Source organism: Clarias gariepinus, chromosome 14, assembly GCF_024256425.1.
Source record: "Clarias gariepinus isolate MV-2021 ecotype Netherlands chromosome 14, CGAR_prim_01v2, whole genome shotgun sequence".
NCBI classification, from domain to species: Eukaryota; Metazoa; Chordata; class Actinopteri; order Siluriformes; family Clariidae; genus Clarias; species Clarias gariepinus.
In genome coordinates, this window is record NC_071113.1 from 22,559,459 (window position 1) to 22,579,286 (window position 19,828).

General features: G+C 37.1%; 1 protein-coding gene across 1 annotated transcript; it reads left to right on the plus strand.

The window, feature by feature from the left end:
• Positions 1-1,608: 1,608 nt before the first annotated feature.
• Positions 1,609-19,234, plus strand: glud1b (glutamate dehydrogenase 1b). The gene is made up of 13 exons (XM_053511581.1): positions 1,609-2,160; positions 5,114-5,194; positions 6,479-6,534; positions 7,483-7,546; positions 8,153-8,247; positions 11,020-11,199; positions 12,520-12,657; positions 12,757-12,894; positions 13,685-13,765; positions 13,855-13,978; positions 16,600-16,691; positions 17,520-17,582; positions 18,292-19,234. Exons 1-13 carry the CDS (start codon positions 1,764-1,766, stop codon positions 18,409-18,411), a joined length of 1,629 nt encoding a protein of 542 aa, XP_053367556.1. The 5' UTR covers positions 1,609-1,763; the 3' UTR covers positions 18,412-19,234.
• Positions 19,235-19,828: the final 594 nt, after the last annotated feature.

Below are 19,828 nucleotides of genomic sequence, written 5' to 3' on the forward strand. Positions count from 1 at the left end.
GCATTGTCTTGCTTGGTTTGAGTGTCTAAGTTCTGTGTGTGTGCCCTGTAATGTCAAGTCACTTGGCACCCAAAATCTCTTTCAGATAGGCTTCAAGCCACCTGAAACCTCGTACACAGAATAAGCTGTATGATGAAGATGAATGAATATACCATACTACACTACCACTACTGTACTGACTGTACAATAACATTTTTACAACTGTAAAATATTTATAAAGCATTATCTTTTATCTTTCTCATATAATTTTCTATTATATAGTACTTATTTTTTTACTCTTTGCTTTATGAATTGCTGTATTACATGAGGAAGTCGGGAGTGGCAGAGAAGTATGCGAAGGTAGTGCAAGATATGTACAAGGACATTGTTAGAGCGGTAAGGTGTGCCATAGCTACAACCGACTGGTTTAAGGTGGAGATGGGACTGCACCAGGGATCGGCTCATAGCCTTTTTATGTTTGTAGCAGTGAATATGATGTTTGCAAATTATATTGCCGGGGTTGGGTGGGTGGGACCACAGAGGTAGTAAATTGGCTACTAAATTGTACTTCTTTAATCGTCAGCCAAATATACTCCCTGTTCGGTAATCAGAAAGTGAAACGAGATAAGAAAATTGGAAAAGTAGATCTAATAAATTAAGAAAAAAAATACAATTTACTTATACCACTTCAGTGCTGAAAATATTAACTAATCCAAATAAAAATATTCAGTTTAGCTATTCTAATTAATATCTATTGTGCAGGTGTTTGTTTGCATTGAGCAATTAGCTTATTAGGAGCTTATTAATTTATTTTTAGTAAATTATTAAATCTGGCAAATAAAAAATGTACAAGAAATGTTTACTGTTTTTTATATATCATGTCATTAACTGGCACTACCGTATCCAGTATACTGCATTGTGTCATGTGGTCGTATTGCTGCTCCTGTTTGCACATTTGCACATTTGCACATGCACTTTATGTTGTCTTGTGCTATCTTTTAGTCATTTTGTAATTAATTTTGTATAGTACTTTGAATAGTTTTTGTTAATTTATGTTGTCAGTTTGGTTTGTCTTGGATAGTCAGCTAATTAGGTGTCCTAGTTAGCTAGTTAGTTTCTTTCAATTTATGTAATATGTACAGTATGAAGCACCGTGGTCCTGATGAAACATCAGTTCGTTTCACTGTGTACTGATTTGTATAGTTTTATGCATTTTATGTAAAAAAAAAAAAAAAGAAAAAAAGCCGCTTACAGTATACTTAACAATATGTTTTTACTTATGGTGCAGGTTTTGTGTGATGCTGTGACATAATCTGACTGGACAGACAGACAATGATATGAGGCTGGGCTCAGGTCCTCCAATGTATGAAACATATAGTCTATTATTGAAAGAGCGAGTTCTGGCCAATGTACAGACAAAACTTTTTTTTTATTTATATAAATGTAGCACCTTGGTCCTGGAGGAACGTTTAGTTTCACTGTGTACTGAACTGTTAAGGGTTGAAATGACAATAAAGGCCTACTTTTATTTAAGGGCTCGTCCTTTAGAGACGCGCCCCCTAGTGCCTGCTGAGCTCATTGCAGTAGCTCTTCGCTGTGCCTTTTAAAGCGAGGGGGGATGGCACGAGCGCTGTCATTTCACTACTGAACGAGGCAGGCAGAAGCACTTCTCGTTCGTCTCCCCTTGTTTTTGTTTCCTTTGCACACCTCCTTGCTATCCCCTTTGTTTTATTTTACTCTCTTTTCTCCCATCTTGAACAAAAGCACCACTTCCCCTGGTCGAAATGTACCGATATTTCGGGGAGCTCGTTAGCCGCGGAGCGGGCAGCGCACTGGTGGCGGGGTGTGTGGAGGCAGCGATGCCGGCTTCCTCGTCGGTAATGCGGCTGAGACACTACAGCGACGCCGCGGATAAAGAGGACGACCCGAACTTCTTCAGGATGGTGGAGGGCTTCTTTGACCGCGGCGCCGCCATCGTGGAGAACAAGCTGGTGGAGGACCTGAAGACGAGAGAGACACCCGAGCAGAAGAGACACCGAGTCCGAGGAATCCTCAAGATCATCAAGCCGTGCAACCACGTCCTCAGCGTGTCTTTCCCCATCAAGAGAGACAACGGAGAGTGGGAGGTTATCGAGGGCTACCGGGCACAGCACAGCCAACACAGGACTCCATGCAAAGGAGGTAACATAATATGATCGTGTGGTTTAATTTTTGCTTACGTTAAAAACATTCACATTTATTTCACGCTATTTTCCGGTTTTTCTATACATGGGATCAATTTACGGAGATGACCTTACACTATGTCTGTCTGTTAGCTAGCATAGACCTATGACGTTAAGGACGTGTCAAATTGCTCCTCACGCACTACATTCGAACACTTTTTAGGGGGTGAAGTTAACAGTCTTACATAGTGCACTCAACTGCTTTTAAATTGGAATCTGGACGCCTCCAGTCGCCTTACTACTTGTTCCTGGAGCTAGATTGTTATTTTCAGAAACTGGTCACAGGTTTTACTTTGGGTCTAATCATTGAACTGTTATTTATCGTTAAAACTTAAAAACTTTATATTAAACTCAAATTTATACATGTGTGTTTTTAAATTTCTAAAGGTAAATTTTTATACTAGAGTGTGTATGTATGTATATAGTACACATTTTAGGAAAAATAAAATAGTATAATATACATTATATTGATATTATGCTAATAATATTATATTATTATCGTAATATCAAATATCAATATATAATGTATAGCAATACATTTAAACTTTTTTCCCCAAGTGTATACATTTTGACTCTGTGTGTATATTATATATAATTTACCATTTCATATTTAGATGTATTTATTTAAGGCTAAGACCAAATAATTAGGCAAATGATCTCCTTAAGAGGATGTCTGCTATTTAATGATGTATCAGCTCATCAATTATTTTTTAAAATTATTTGTCTTTACATATATTCATGACTATGCTTATATTACCTGTAACAAATTGCAGCCTTTTTATGCTTAAATAACTGGACAGGTCCATACAACGATTTACATTTTTATGCGATTAATTATGCAGCTTTTTTGAAATTGGAAAAGCACAAGACTTGTTTCCAAACTGATTAAATTCAGTAATAATAACAATAATGATGATAAAATAAAATAGGTATGTCCCTTTGTATAGGGGGACATACTTTTTTGTTGGATCTGTGTAAGGGTGTGTGTGTGTGTGTGTTTGGTTACTGACTGTATGCTTGGTCTAACTGAGAACCCTGAGATCATGTACAGTAAAATATGGATGGATCGAACACCTTTCCACAGCAGTAAAATGCAGTATGATTACATCAGAACAAAGCTTGTGCGTCCTTTTTACTCTATTAATAACTCAGTATGAGAGCAGGTCAAAGCCCATGTCATTCACTGCAATAGAGAGGTGCATGATCCATGTTGCTCTGATCTTAAGGACCGGTGGTGGAGAATATGAGGTGTGGGAGAAGAACAATTCAGCAAATATTCAGGGTAATATATGAGTTGAGAATGTGACGTAGGCTATCGTAAGGTTGGGTCAGGGGCGGGTGGATCTTACTGGTTAGGGCACTCGAATAATCAGCTGCATGGCACAAATACATTTGAACCCAGTGCCTCAGGGTTCATGGATGTCGGGTTCATGAGCGTAGTCATTTCCACATTCCTGGGCAGGAACTTTAGCAAAAAACATGAAGATAATTTTTAGATTTAACTTTACTTCAATCTGACTTCTGTATATCAGATTGTTAAGTGCACAAGAGAAGCCAGACTGACCTGTTACAACACTCTTTGACTTTTGTGCAAAAATCACAGTAATTTTTTTTCCTATAATCTTTAATGATCCAGGTATTTGGCTGACGTTTGCTCATTTATAGCAAGCTTCTGCAACAACTAAAAGCTAAAGTCCAACATGTTTCTCGTACATTTGCAATCAGCACATTTCTGCTCAGTGAGCTAAGAAGAAAAGGGAAAAAAAAAATCGAGAGCTTGACAATATGATGTGTGGAGTATAGCTATATGGAATCTGCTTTTAGACTTTTGTAACAGTGACAGACTCCATGATGTGAGCATGACTTCAGGATTAGGTTGTGTGAGTGCCCATGTTTGTGGTTACCAAGCAGAAGAACTCGGTGCTTAGTCATTCCTCTCACTCTCCTTCTCCTTCCTGTGCTTTCTTTGACTTCAAAAATAGTCCTTTCTTCCCCCCCAAAAAAGAAAAAAAAAATCTCTCACACAGTGTCCTGTATTGCACTTTGACTGTGAAAATGGATTTAATCTAGCTGTCAGGATTCGTCCTCTGGACATTTATGATTTTTGATTTATATTAGCACACACATTTATTATTATTATTATTTATTTTTTTTTAGCAGAATGTCCGTAACCCTTAAGTGAAGAAACTGTTTTGATCTTTAGTATTTATGAATTCAAGCTTTTCTACCCTGTCTTATAATGTAATGGTCTCATATAACACCGACATATTGCAAACCACCTCTTTAATTTTGGCCATGTGAATGAGTCACATTCACAACGTCAGTGGTGTGTCGCAGTTAACTTGGATGCTATTTTTGTCCAGACCTGCTAAAGCAGGCCTTGTGATCTGACTCCTGTGGTTCAGGGATATAATGGTTAAGGTTTTTTTTTTTTTTTTTTTTTAATTCTCACTGAATAAATCATGCTGGCACTCTCTCATTTGTCTGCACAGTAATTGTATTTATTTTAAATAATTGAATCGTGATGTGAGGCTTTCAGTTTCCAGTATACAGTACCAGAGTTCTGCAGGATGATCAGTCTGCTGTGTCTGTTCTGCTACTCCTATTAGTTTCACTGCAAAGAGTAATTGGATGTATTTTTTTTTTTCCTTTCTCTGTCATAACAGAGTTTGGCTTTTAAGAAGCAGCAGCTGTGAGAATTATTCAGGCTGGCAAGAACATTTCCATTGGTCTGATTACTGTGCTGATTGCAGCACTTACATAAAAACTGTTTTAATTCGAGTAAAATATTAGACCAGTTATTAACAGTGATTACTTTCCATATAAACACTGCTGAAAATGTTAAAAAAAAGAAAATTGAGTCTTCAGTCTCACTGCAATATTACTGATTTTCTTTTGGTGTCTTCTCGCAGGTATTCGGTACAGCACAGACGTGTCTGTGGATGAAGTCAAAGCCTTGGCCTCACTGATGACCTATAAATGTGCTGTAGTGGGTAAGTGGCTCTGTAGTCAGAGGTGGTTGTGCAGCTGGTGCTGACATCTCTCATGTACAGACTATTAGTTTTTTATTTGTAGCTACACAATGGACATGTAGGTCCAACAACTAGAAAAGGGAAACACATTTAATAATAATCATAATAATAGGTGCTTCTGATACTTGCCTAGAATGTGACATGCAATGGGATGCAACAGATAAGGAACTAGACCATATATAAAGTTAATTATATTATATACACAAGTACAATAATATACTAAATATACACAATTGTATGTGTACCATATATGTTTTTGATTAGGTTTGTGCAAATTAAAAGTATATTACCAGTTATACACTGTCTGGCCAAAAAAAAAACAACAACATTGTAATATTTCTTCCAGTCATTAACTTTGATTGGTGGCAAGTTTGTGTGTGAAACACTTCCAGAACCACTATTTGACAATGTGTCATCAGGAATGAAAACTCCATAGATGTGATAACCTGGTCATGCAATATTTTCAGGTCATCAGCTGACCTCATTTTATTGCCACACAGTAATAAGTGCTGAATCAAGAATGCGTCCCCAGATCATACCGCTGCCTGTAGAGACTTATACATTGGGTGCTATGCATTATATGCACTTACCTTCTTACCCTGACATGCCCATTACTCAGGTATGGAGGCACTCTGAACTAATTAGACGACATGACTTTTTTTCCATCGCTCCAAAGTGTTTAGCCACACAGCTGTTTAGTCTCTAATAATGTGTTGGGCATTTATAACCCAATTTTAATAATTTAAACATTTTCTTTGCTTGATGCTGCCCAAAAATATGACCGTTCCCAAATGGGGACTTTTTTTTGGCCAGGCAGTTAGCAAATTCAGTCTAGAAGACATCTGATCAAGAGGCAGATAGGCTGAGAGGAAAATCTGTTCTTGTTCATAGAAAGTGTGAGGTAAAAGCCATCATGTAGCTTGTGATCACCTTGTGGTTTACCACACTGAGAGAGAGAAAAGAAGAGTAGCAGGATTTCAATAAAATCTTTTACATGCAATGTGTTTTGTAGTTGAAATGTTGGCTAACAATTTGCGTTTTATTATTTTTTTTATTTTCATTTATTTTTGGCGGTGCACACACAATGGAACTTTTTGTCAGAACAGAATAAGGCCATTTTTGGGGGGCAAGGTTTCCTGCTTTGTCCTCAATCTGCACTCTTGTACAAACTGATGTGTTATGTTATTGTCTGTATGCGGTTATTTTAAAAATAATATCAACAAATACTTGTAATCTTTTTCTCAGATGTGCCATTTGGAGGTGCTAAAGCTGGAGTCAAAATCAACCCCAAAAATTTCTCTGTAAGTACGACACTCCTGAGTCGTATATATGAACAATAAATGACGCATGAACGCGTTAGTTGGCATGTTTGCAGTGTAGGAGTATATCATGACAAGAGTTCATCTGCCTGGATAATATTCAGTAAGAATTAAATTCCTGATAAACCCTCTTCATTGTGTGGTGTTTGTATATTGGTAAAGTCTGTAGGTTGAATCTACACAGCAAGCAGTTTACTACTGTATGCGCAGTCAGAAATCAAACCACAGACTGTCTCTTTTCTCAGATGTGCTGATTGTATTTCTGATTCCATAATACAGCATGGTTATCTAGGTGAACTCTGTGAACTTCATCTTGTAGACATGCATCTCCCCTCCTCTCTCCCTCATGTTTTTTTTTATACTATTATTGTTTATTGTTCTTACTTTTTCGACTTAATGGAGAGAGCAGACTGCTATGGGAATTAACACAGACCTCTGTGGTGCACTTGGACCTCTTCATCATCCAAAATTTTCACTTTAGCCTATGGGCTAAAATACCTTTTGGTCTTTTATTTCTTTTTTAACGCTTATTTAGATGCACATTTATGTAGGGATAAGTGGTTATAGTTATTGTTGTTGTGTTAGTTATTCAACATGAGCAAAATAAATGGTAAAGGATTTTTATTTATTTTTTTGCTAAAAGTTTTTAATTTGCTAGCTACATAATCATTGTGTCCTTCAAACTGAAACTGCTGATCAGCAGAACAGTGGTTTTGCTTATTTAGCTTTATGAAACAACTAGCTGGATTCTTGGGTGACGTAACAGACAAAGTTGTAACTGGCAACATTTACATACCATATCACATTATTGTTTTTGATAACTGTTAAGTTTAATATCTTAGCTGACTTAACTGTCTATTAAATGTACAGTATTTGTATGATCTTTGTCTGTGATTTAATTGTGCTAATTTGATTGTTGGTGCTTTGTAGGACAACGAGTTGGAGAAAATCACAAGAAGATTCACTATTGAGCTGGCTAAAAAGGGATTCATTGGTGAGTGGCAATAACACTGATAATGAATGTTTGCTCTTCTTTGACCACTGCTGAAGAGCTCATCCCACTCTCTATTAGTGCATGTATTGTTTAACAAATAAAGCATGTTGCTCTGTAAGCAAAAGAAAAAAAAACAATTGTTTGCTTTATGAGGACGATTTAAGGACAAGATCCTGTGGAAAAACTGCTCTCTGATTGCACTCAGATAAATGGTCCTGGGTGTATTACCAAAAACATACCTAAGGCAGCATACCCTTATGTTCTACATTTAGAGTAGCACCACTCGTAATCCTGGGGTAGAAGTGCAAATCTGTCGAGCTCTCATCCTGGCCTCTGGGAGCTTTTCTCCTTGTGTTTAACAACCTCCTGCATCCGTCCTCCAACAGAGCTGTTTGTGTGTAATGAGCAATTATGATTAAGTTTTATAGAGATATCTGAGATGTTGTAGATATCCATTTACTAGGATATTGAGCCGACATGATGATACATGATCATCTTTCCTTCTCTTCTTTCACATCCCTTCATCTAGGCGATATTATCACAATAGCTAAGTGTAGCTGCCATGTTATTATAGTCTCTCACTTCCTTTTCTGTCTCTTCTGTCAGGACCGGGTATTGATGTCCCTGCCCCTGATATGAGCACCGGCGAGAGGGAGATGTCCTGGATCGCTGATACTTACGCTAACACTATCGCTCACACTGTAAGTCCGTATGCACAAGTACTGTATGTCCGTTACATAGAACAACTTTAGATACACATTTTCCTCTTTAGAGTTTACTAAGACAGTGTAGGAGTTTCCAAAGGAGATGTGCAGATGTTTGTTTTAACACTGGCTTTAACTTTGTCAGACAGACTCTCGGTAAGTGAGAGCTATATAGATTTTTGTATGAATAAACAGAATGTCCAGGCATTTTATTATGTCCATATTTCAACCATATTCTGTATTTATTTTGGAAAGTTAATGATTGTACACCCACTGATCGAAAGCAGCAGCTGCAATGAATTAAGTTATGCTTTTGCCTGGAGTCACATGACACAGTGTTGACATAAAGGCATGAATGCAAAGCACACAGTGTCAGCTTTTACTGTATATTCACAAACCAAAAATCAGGCCAAAGAAGTGTTAATGCCAAATGAAAGTTCATGCTGTCAAAATATCTTTAAGCCTGTTGCCATGATTTTAAGTGGTTTCAGTCTTTTAATTATTTTAGTGGTAGTTTGTGTTGTTTATTTAAGGCCTTGAAGCTTCTGTGTTTTATAGAAAGCAGCATATTGTCTAAAAAAAATGTTGATTCATTTAGACATGTATCTGTCTGTCTGTCCTACTTTTATGAAGTTGTCAGTTAAAATGTCATTAAGTGTTTAAGATTAGGTATTAAGATATTTCCATCACCCCATAATGTCAACCCTTTCCCCCCTCCTTTGTAGACATGTCTCTCTTCTTATACACCACTTATAAAGAGTTGTCGCAGTGCCCATGCCGTTGCCATGGCAGCTTGGGAAAAGATTCTTTTTTTCTACATTTCCTAGTTTCCTCTCAGTCTGCGAAAGACATGGTTGTAGTCATGTCTCTCTTCTTATACACCTCTTATACAGAGTTCTTGCAGTGCCCATGCCATTGCCATGGCAGCTTGGGAAAAGATTCTTTTTCCTACATTTCCTCGTTTCCTATCAGTATGCAAAACCTGATGCGTGCAGAAGAATAACTCCAAGTCTTTCATAGCAGCTTGAGTCAGGATGTGTGCTCAGTTTGGCAGTGGAAAGTGGAGTATTATTGCTGTTAGTATTGTACGGTTAGTATTATTCCATTTTGCTTGAATAGACTGAAGGCAGCAGATGCAGTTCACCTGCACTTGATGTGTTGATCTTATTTAAGATCTTTCGTACAGATTACGAATTTCCTCCGTTTAGCCAGATAGATTGTGTTTATGATGTGTTTTATTCACATTAGAGCTTTCTGCTATGTGCATGGATAAACATGTGTCATTTGTGGATTGAGCCAGCTCCTGAACAGTAAGAGCCATTGTTCAGCTCAGCCTCTGATTTTAAATAGAATGTGTCCCAGAAACTGTGTTGATGGTCCTTATGTTTCTTTGTGACCTGTGGGACTTGGTCCATACTCGAACACAAAGCTTTTCCAGGTTATTTTTTGGCATCTTTTAAAAAACCAATTAGATCTGGGAGATTAGATGGATGTTGGCAGTGTTTGTTAGTGTTTCTTTATGTGAAATGACAGAGAGACAGTGTGGTGCTGACCCAAATGTGAACAGTAGGTGATTAGTAATGCTGTGGAAAGGATCTGAGGGGGCTGGAGTTAATCCAGGGTTGAGTGAGGACAGCTTTGAAAAAGACAAACATATGGTTTATAAACACTGGTAGGAGAGGGGGAAGAGAATAAAAAGAATTGTTGGTGGGCGAATTTGAGCAAAACTTACGAGTCGTGACTCTTATGCATCATTGTATTTAGGTTTGTTAAGAAATTACCAACAAACTGTACATTTTAATTACAGTACAGTAGAAACTTGGATTGCGAGTAACTTGATCTGCAAGCGTTTTTTTTTTTTGTAAGACGAGCAACATTTTAAAGTAAATTTTAATTTAATAAACGAGCGAGGTCTTGACATACGAGTAGTACGCATGCGCTTTGAATGCTGGTCTTCCCTCTCGCATTCTGTGGAACTGTGGGTAATCATCTCCCATGCTTAATCTCAGTGCGTGTGCGTCAAACATATAGTCAACATCTGTGCTCACGTGTACTGTTTACTATATCATTGTGACCGTGTATGTGTGTGCGCATGCATGTAAAGCATTTTTTTTTTATTTTGTGTTCAGGTGTAGTGACCGTTCTTTAGTAACAACGGCCCGTGTAAAAAAAAAAGCTTAAGTGTGTAAAAGTCGTCCTACACAGTAGCATTTTTTCATAACCTGTAATTTAATAAATAAAAAATATTTTTTAAACATGAAAACAATTAAATTCGATAATAATAATAATTTTAAAGGTTTTTTACTTTTCAAGCTAAAGTGTGCTAGTGGTCCAGAACAGATAACGTGAAAGTGCTTTAGATTTTGTTTGTTTTATTAGTGTTTTATTTTTATTCTAAAAACCCTACCCATGTTACCTATACGTATGCGCTAACGTAAATGTAAAAACACTGAGACTTGCATGGGACTTTTAGTTCAGTCATAGTCTTTATGTTAAATAATTTTAAACTGGGAGCACAATGGATTTTATCTGAATGTTACCCCTGTGTCATTCGTCGGCATTCCTGTGTGTATACCCCAACAACCACATATCCAACTATGCAGGTGTAGATGTTTTACTGTGCCCTCATGATTCTCTCCACTGCATTGCCCTTGTAATTATGTAATGTTAAGAATCGCAACAGTGAATATTCTGTATTGTATTTGTATATGCTTTTCTTTTTTTTATGCTCAGCATATTAATGTATATCATCTGTTTATCTCTATAAAGGACATTAATGCTCATGCCTGTGTAACGGGGAAGCCCATCAGCCAGGGAGGAATCCACGGCAGAGTGTCAGCCACAGGGCGTGGAGTCTTCCACGGCATTGAAAATTTCATCAACGAGGCATCCTACATGAGCAAGCTTGGACTGACACCAGGCTTCGCCGATAAGACCTTCATCATCCAGGTACAGCTGAAAAAAAAAAAAAGTCACAGGTTCAGAAGGTCAAATTATTGGGCTGAATCAAGCAAAGAAAACAACCATGGAAATTTCAAATTACTGGAACTGCTTTAAGAACTCTTCAACACCGTATTAAAACCTGGAAGGATAGTGCTGAAGTGTCAACTATGTGAAGCAGATGTGGTCAGAAAATGAAAAAAAAAAAAAAAAGATTCAGTTGGTCAGATGACATAATGTCGCAATAAAATGAAGTCAGCTGACAACTTAAATATACATACAGTAGGCATATTTTCAGGACTTAATGCATAAAGAATTTTTTTCACACGTGAACTGGTCACCACATTGTGTGCTGTAATGGAAGCTGACGGTGATTAAATGAAATGAAGTGTGAGAAACTTTTTCTGGCCAGGGAGTGATTTTTTTTATTTCTCTCTTCACATGCAGACATGCACTCGGACTCATTATACAGAATGAATACATTTGTTCATTCTGTAGTCTTGTAGTGTTTCTGTATCTGTCAGTTGTTTCAAACGGGAATAGAGAGTTAAACATCTGCACCAGTTATGACTCTCAGTTCCGTCTGGGTTCGGACATGGTACTTCCTCTGTGTAATACACTCTTCTCTTAAACAAGTGCCTTTCTCAGGCAAGTGAGCTGCAACCGCATTCTTCTCTCAAGATAAAACAGAGCTGGAGAACAGTAGCAAACACTAGACTACAGCATGCATTATTTTCCTTATTTACTGACATTTGTTCTTAATTGCACTGCAGATAAATCTGCTATGAACTGTGATGTAAAGAAGAAAACTGAGCATTTTCTTTTTTCCGTTTTTTTTTTAATACTTTAAACACTTCTAAGCACTTTTTTTCTCCTATTAAATTCTGTTTGAAATTTACACAGTATGTATACGGAGAAGGGATTGCAGCAGGAGTGTATTAAAAGCACAAAGTTAACAGTAATTTAGATTTATACACGCTTGTAAAACTGTCCACTAAAAGCACAGTTCAAGGTTCTGGTAGACGCTAGATTTAATTGCGCTTTTGCAATAAAAATAAAATTGTGTCCGAGTGCTTTGCTTTACCTTATAAAGAACACATGGTGGCGCCAGAGATCCTTTATCAACTGGTCATGTAGAAATGCTGATCATCAAACAATAAGATATTTTATGAACATCTAATAATTCAGAGTTGGATAATTCATTTTAATCTCCTGCTGCTTCAGGATCATTTATTCATCAATTAATTTTTGGTAAATAGCAGTTATTCAAGACTCCACACAAAATTAAAAGCGTTTCCAATGTTTAAAAGAATTTCTTTTCTTTTGCAGGGTTTCGGAAACGTTGGCTTGCACTCTATGCGTTACCTCCACCGTTACGGTGCCAAGTGCGTAGGTATTGCTGAGATTGATGGAAACATCTGGAACCCCAATGGCATCGACCCCAAGGAGCTGGAGGACTACAAACTGGTGAGCAAGGAAGAAATGTTTATTGCTAGATGGTACCGTTTTTCTGGCTCAGCACTGCTATTCATTTTACAAACGGATGTCGTTCTGCTTTTCAAACAGCAACACGGCACTATCGTGGGATTCCCGAATGCTCAACCATATGAGGGTAGCATCCTGGAGGCGGACTGTGACATCCTCATCCCTGCCGCTGGAGAGAAGCAGCTCACCCGGAAGAATGCTCCTAACATCAAAGCCAAGGTAATAGATGAGCATGGACAAATACACGCCTTAAAGTCAATCACATCACATCGCTCATTATCTCTTGCATTTCAAGAATCTCAAGTAAAAGGCTGGGAATTGCACCCGTGGGTCAGGTGGCTGGCTTTATCCAGGGTATCTTTGGTTTGATAAATGTGAGCATCAGACTGTTCGATTCAGAATGCAAGCAGTGAGAGTAGACTGTTTATCCAAATGTTATCTTCCCTGCAGGAATTAATGAAAACCATTTATCCTGATGACACCCAGTGTCTGGGGGAAACAGGGGGGTTGGGAGAGAATCACCACCTATTTACTCACATTAATCACATTAACCTATTTACTACTATAGCTTTAGGATTGAAATCATGCTTTTCTGCTCTGTACATCAACGAAGTTTGTCACAAGCAACACGAGTACAAGCATAAGTTATTGGGGACAAATTCTACAACCCACAAAGTGAGACTCTGCAGTCTCACTGAGGGACTGTAAATTGAGTTGGTATCGTTTAAAGTTGTGGTGTATTTTGAGCAAATATAATTTATGCCTTTCCCCAGAAATAGCCGTATGGTTCTGGTTAGCCATAGGCCATAAGTTCCTGAAAAAGAAAATTTTACAACAACCAAAATCTGTTGTAATGTATGGTAGTTTAGCTCAGTCATGCTGCAAACGGAACTGCACTAACCATTTAAAAAAATGAATGAGTTTCTCATTTAAACTGGTGTCCCACCTGTCACACTATAATGCAATATTTAACATTAATACACACTTAACCTGTATCGTGTTGCTTTAGATCATTGCCGAGGGAGCTAATGGACCCACTACACCCGACGCTGACAAGATCTTCTTGGAGAGGAACGTCATGGTTATCCCGGTAAGATTCTCGCCAAAACCATGAAAGTTCTTCTTTTGATTTTGCTGTTTGTTAAATGATGTAATAGTTTGCTTCTGATTTCACTACAGGATATGTACTTGAATGCCGGCGGTGTGACCGTCTCCTACTTCGAGTGGCTGAAGAATCTGAATCATGTCAGTTACGGCCGTCTGACCTTCAAGTATGAGAGAGACTCAAACTACCACCTGCTGAGTGAGTTTTGTGCAAACGCCCTTATTTATTACACGGAAACACAATGTGCATTACCTCTGCATCAATTACTCAAGGCAAGAAGACACCTGCATACATCTTAGCTCAATCAATGTGTCTAAGGCAGACACCCTATTCTCTCCTCATTGTTATCATTTGTAGTCATTAGGGAGTGGAAAAATATGTGGTCACATAAATTGCTATCTGGATGTTTTCTAAAATTTGGAGCTGCTACTTTCATTTGAATTTGTTTTTTCAAAGGGAGGGAACTTCAACTAGTATGAGAACAGATAATGACATGGCGTGTGCCACTTTGATTAAAGCATACCTGCTTTATTGGCTCTTTGGAGCATCTTTGTTTATTAATAGCAATACCACAGCAATGCAGAACTAACGAACTACAGTGGTGTGAAAAAGTATTTGCCTGATTTCTTATTCTTTTGCACGTTTGTCACACAAAATGTTTCTGATCATCAAACACATTTAACTATTAGTCAAAGATAACATAATTGAACACAAAATGCAGTTTTTAAATGATGGTTTTTTATTATTTAGGGAGAAAAAAATCCAAACCTACATGGCCCTGTGTGAAAAAGTGATTGCCCCACTTGTTAAAAAATAACTTAACTGTGGTTTATTACACCTGAGTTCAATTTCTGTAGTCACCCCCAGGCCTGATTACTGCCACACCTGTTTCAATCAAGAAATCACTTAAATAGGAGCTACCTGACACAAAGAAGTAGACCAAAAGCACCTCAAAAGCTAGACATCATGCCAAGATCCAAAGAAATTCAGGAACAAATGAGAACAAAAGTAATTGAGATCTATCAGTCTGGTAAAGGTTATAAAGCCATTTCTAAAGCTTTGGGACTCCAGCGAAAGACAGTGAGAGCCATTATCCACGAATGGCAAAAACATGGAACAGTGGTGAACCTTCCTAGGAGTGGCCGGCCGACCAAAATTACCCCAAGAGCATAGAGACAACTCATCCGAGAGGCCACAAAAGACCCCAGGACAACATCTAAAGAACTGCAGGCCTCAATTAAGGTCAGTGTTCACGACTGCACCATAAGAAAGGGACTGGGCAAAAACGGCCTGCATGGCAGATTTCCAAGGCGCAAACCACTTTTAAACAAAAAGAACATTAACAGCAATTTTGCTAAAAAACATCTCAATGATTGCCAAGACTTTTGGGAAAATACCTTGTGGACCGACGAGACAAAAGTTGAACTTTTTGGAAGGTGCGTGTGCCGTTACATCTGGCGTAAAAGTAACACATCATTTCAGAAAAAGAACATCATACCAACAGTAAAATATGGTGGTGGTAGTGTGATGGTCTGGGGTTGTTTTGCTGCTTCAGGACCTGGAAGGCTTGCTGTGATAGATGGAACCATGAATTCTACTGTCTACCAAAAAATCCTAAAGGAGAATGTCTGTCCATCTGTTCGTCAACTCAAGCTGAAGCGATCTTGGGTGATGCAGCAGGACAATGACCCAAAACACACCAGCAAATCCACCTCTGAATGGCTGAAGAAAAACAAAATGAAGACTTTGGAGTGGCCTAGTCAAAGTCCTGACCTGAATCCTATTGAGATGTTGTGGCATGACCTTAAAAAGGCGGTTCATGCTAGAAAATCCTCAAATAAAGCTGAATTACAACAATCCTGCAAAGATGAGTGGGCCAAAATTCCTCCAGATCGCTGTAAAATACCCCATTGCAAGTTATCGCAAACGCTTGATTGCAGTTATTGCTGCTAAGGGTGGCCCAACCAGTTATTAGGTTTAAGGGGCAATTACTTTTTCACACAGGGCCATGTAGGTTTGGATTTTTTTTTCTCCCTAAATAATACACACCATCATTTAAAAACTGCATTTTGTGTTTACTTGTGTTATCTTTGACTAATAGTTAAATGTGTTTGATGATCAGAAACATTTTGTGTGACAAACATGCAAAAGAATAAGAAATCAGGAAGGGGGCAAATAGTTTTTCACACCACTGTAAATGCACTTTTTACCCTATCCTGTACAACAATCTTATTATTCACCTTAGATTATTTGTTTACACCTGAGTCATCAGGGTGGTGCCTTTTGCCCCACAGCAACATGAACATTCCTGTCTCCTCGTGTGCTTCTGCATTAATTAAGGTCACATATTTTTTCTTATGTAAGTTACCTAACCTCGACGGGCTTTTGTTATTAGACCACTCACAACTAAAAGGGACACCGTGGAATAAAAAAAAGACATCTTGGCAAAAATTACCCTGTACTTGTTTAAAATAAGTTAGAAAGTCATTAAATACAATGGAGACTTTTACTTTAAACTCTGATCTGCATGGTAAACCATAGAATCTTGAATAAGTATGTCCTGGACAGGCTTTGGACAAATATTGTTCAACTGAATTTATCTTTCAAATAGCTTATTGTTTCCTAGGGCTAGTACATGACTATTTTGTAACCTTAACAAAAGCAATACAGTAAAGTATATCATCCTCTTTACTGTCAGCCTGGGAATATTTTAGCTGTCTCGGATTACTTGTTCTTGTTACTAGCTTCTCATTCCTCCTGCCGCTGTTTTATAAGAAGCTACCAATCATGTCACTAATTATTGCTTTCGTGTTTTTTAGTGTCTGTGCAGGAAAGTCTTGAGAGGAAATTTGGAAAGCAAGGTGGTCCTATCCCCGTGGTTCCCACTGCAGAATTCCAGGCTCGTGTGGCAGTGAGTATTAGTTCTTTGTCTGTGTGTTTGTGTGCGTCAGAAAGCAACATGACCCATTCAGAGATTTATAAAATGTGAGCCAAGTGTGAATAATGATGCCTGGAATTACAGAACAAACCAGTAATTTAGTACTATCCAAGGAGGAATAAAAAAAAAAGGGAGAGTTTCTCACTGAGAGAGAATGATCATTTGCATTACACATTATGTACTGTACACACAAACACACACACACACACTTTTTGATTAATCGTTCTTACTTCAAAACATGACTGTTTTGCACCCACAAATAATGGTCATGTCATGAGTGCCAGGACGTTATCCACAAAAATTAAAGGGCAAACAAATCCATCTTCAACTAAAAAAAAAAACATTGTTATTTTGAGAAGCACTTGTTAGCCGTGTTATTGACATGTAAAGGCAATTTTTTGTCCTAGCCATGCTCAACAGCAAAAACTGTACTGCAATGTGTACTGCAAGTTTGACTAATTTACATTTTGTCAAAAAGTGTGTGTTGACTACAAGTGTAAATGTTCAGAATTCTTTTCAGGTTAGGATATGTGGTAAATAAGATTTATATATTTATTCACCACATATCCTAACCTATATAGATATTTTAGATATTATATACCATTTATCCAGATATAAAAACACATGTATGTATTTATATCTGATAAATGGTTTCAATTGACTGAAAGCTTTTAGCTACAGCATATTTATCAGATCTATTACACAGTAATTATTTTCTTTGATTTAATCAATAAATGATTGAGTGTTGGTCTGTTATACATTTATTCTGATCTTATTATATGATTGCTCTGTAATGTGTAGGGCGCCTCTGAGAAGGACATTGTGCACTCCGGTCTTGCCTACACAATGGAGAGATCTGCAAGGGTAAGTGCTTTCATTATTGATAATTACTTTTATAATAATAATTATTATAAAATTATAATTATATAATTTTATATTATAATTATATAAAAATGCTTTCATTATTGTGTATTAAATAGACTTTAAGTGACAAAAGGATTAACTTTTTTTTTTTTTTTTTTTTTAATCTGGGGCATGCTTTCTTTGCTGCCACAACATTATAATTGAGTAAATGTTTATGGATAAGCATGTAAAAAATAGAGCTAAAAGTCTATTTAAACAAAGTGAAAGAGGTAGGTGCGGTTTGATTAAAAGAAATATATAAGGAAAGACCTTGTAGATTAACATCTTGCTTGGCCTTCTGGGAAAAGCTGTTTTCAAATGATCTCTGGAAGCTAGCCAGTCTCCTAATATGAGATTACAGTAACAGCTTAAATATAGTAATGTTTATAGTGTGCTTAGAAAATGATCATTATGAAAATGTTTTCTCTGTTGATTTATCACTATAGTGTGTATAAACACCTCCAGGGCATTGTGATGTTCCTGGTGATGAGATTGCTTTATGAGTAATCAGTAGACCAACCTGTCTACACTGATTACCCACACTTACTTATCCTTCTAACTAAACATTGCTTTCTTATTAGATATTCAATTAATATTTTATTATTATTATTATTATTATTATATATATATATATATTTTAAGTATATTTATATATTTCTGTTTTTTGCAGCAAATTATGCGTACGGCCAACAAATACAACCTGGGCTTGGACCTCAGGACAGCAGCTTACGTCAATGCCATCGAGAAGGTCTTCAAAGTCTACAATGAGGCTGGACTGACCTTCACATAAATGCTCATAAAGTCTCCTCTTCCAGTTTATTCATCCTGACTCCTGACCAGCCTTAGACCAACCCTGTGCCCGATTACTCCACAGCCTTCTGTCATTTTTTGAGTTTACAATGACACCCATAGCATGCCATATTACTAAAGTAAATTATATTAAATATTAAATCGTCCCACTCATTTTGTGCCAATTTTTGTTCCATAAAGTTTGTTCTAACTATACTGTAATTTCTGTATGACATCGAAACAAGCTGCTAGGTATGAAGAATGTCATGCTGCGATGTTCTTAAGTTCACGTTCTCAAGCTATTCACTATCTTACTGTGTTAGTTTTGTACTAATTTGTTTTTAACTAATGTTGGCAGTATTGGCTCTGCATTCATTGTGCAAAAAAACATGTTTAGATTCATTCATTCATTCACATTGTTTGTTGTCCCAAAGCTTGTGACCCCACATTATGAGTATTAAGTGCAACACTAAAAATGTCTTTGATCTTAGAGCAAGAGTTTTATACTCAGAGGAATTATGTCTTTATATCTGCAGAAGAACATTCATAAAATACCTCACACAGAAAAAAAATCCATCCAACACACTGGTCTTGTTCAGCACTTAGTCTTGGAGATGTGCTAAATCTAATATTTTCCATTTAAAATGTGTGAATATTTAATCCAGTGTATTTAGTGACACCCTGGAAATGTGTGTATGTGGGTGAGTTTAGCTCATTGGGGAACAAAACCATTCACAAAGCTCATCTACACCATCACGTGAAAATTTGCTTTAGAGAAAAATATTAATTGCTTTTTTTTGTTATGAATAAAGAAACTAAACATTTTTTGGTTCCATTGGTGTTTAATTAAACAGTCTTGTGCAAGATGGTAATAATATGATGCATACAATTAAAGTGCATTACATAATTATTTGCCTATTAAGTTTTTTCCAAAAGTCAGTGCCTGATCTGCCGCCTGGTTTGCTGCAGCTTTGCCGACCGCACCGCTCACCATGTCATTGAGACCTGCAACAGTTACAGCCTTATTACAACAGGCATACATGTACACCTTGTTCATAATGAAAAATTTTATTCCTATAACACAACCTACCACTGCTTTAGGATGATTATTATTATTAGTTAAAAGGGAATCAGAAAGCTTTAAACTAATACAAAGAGAATAAAACTGCTTGATCCTTGCTAATACTAAACAGTGAGTTTTCCCTAATAATCAAATGAGAAAATTTGTCAAAAAAATAATATAATTACCTCCCCCCTGTTTCTTGTCCTTGCTTTGTTTTCCTCCAGTCAGCTCACCAATTTTATCTTTTGCAACACCAGCTTTAAACAAAATAGATTTAATGTTACAAATAGTAATGTGTAAATGAAAAAGGGAAAGTAGTTTGTAATAATAATCATGATATTAATAACCAAAGTAA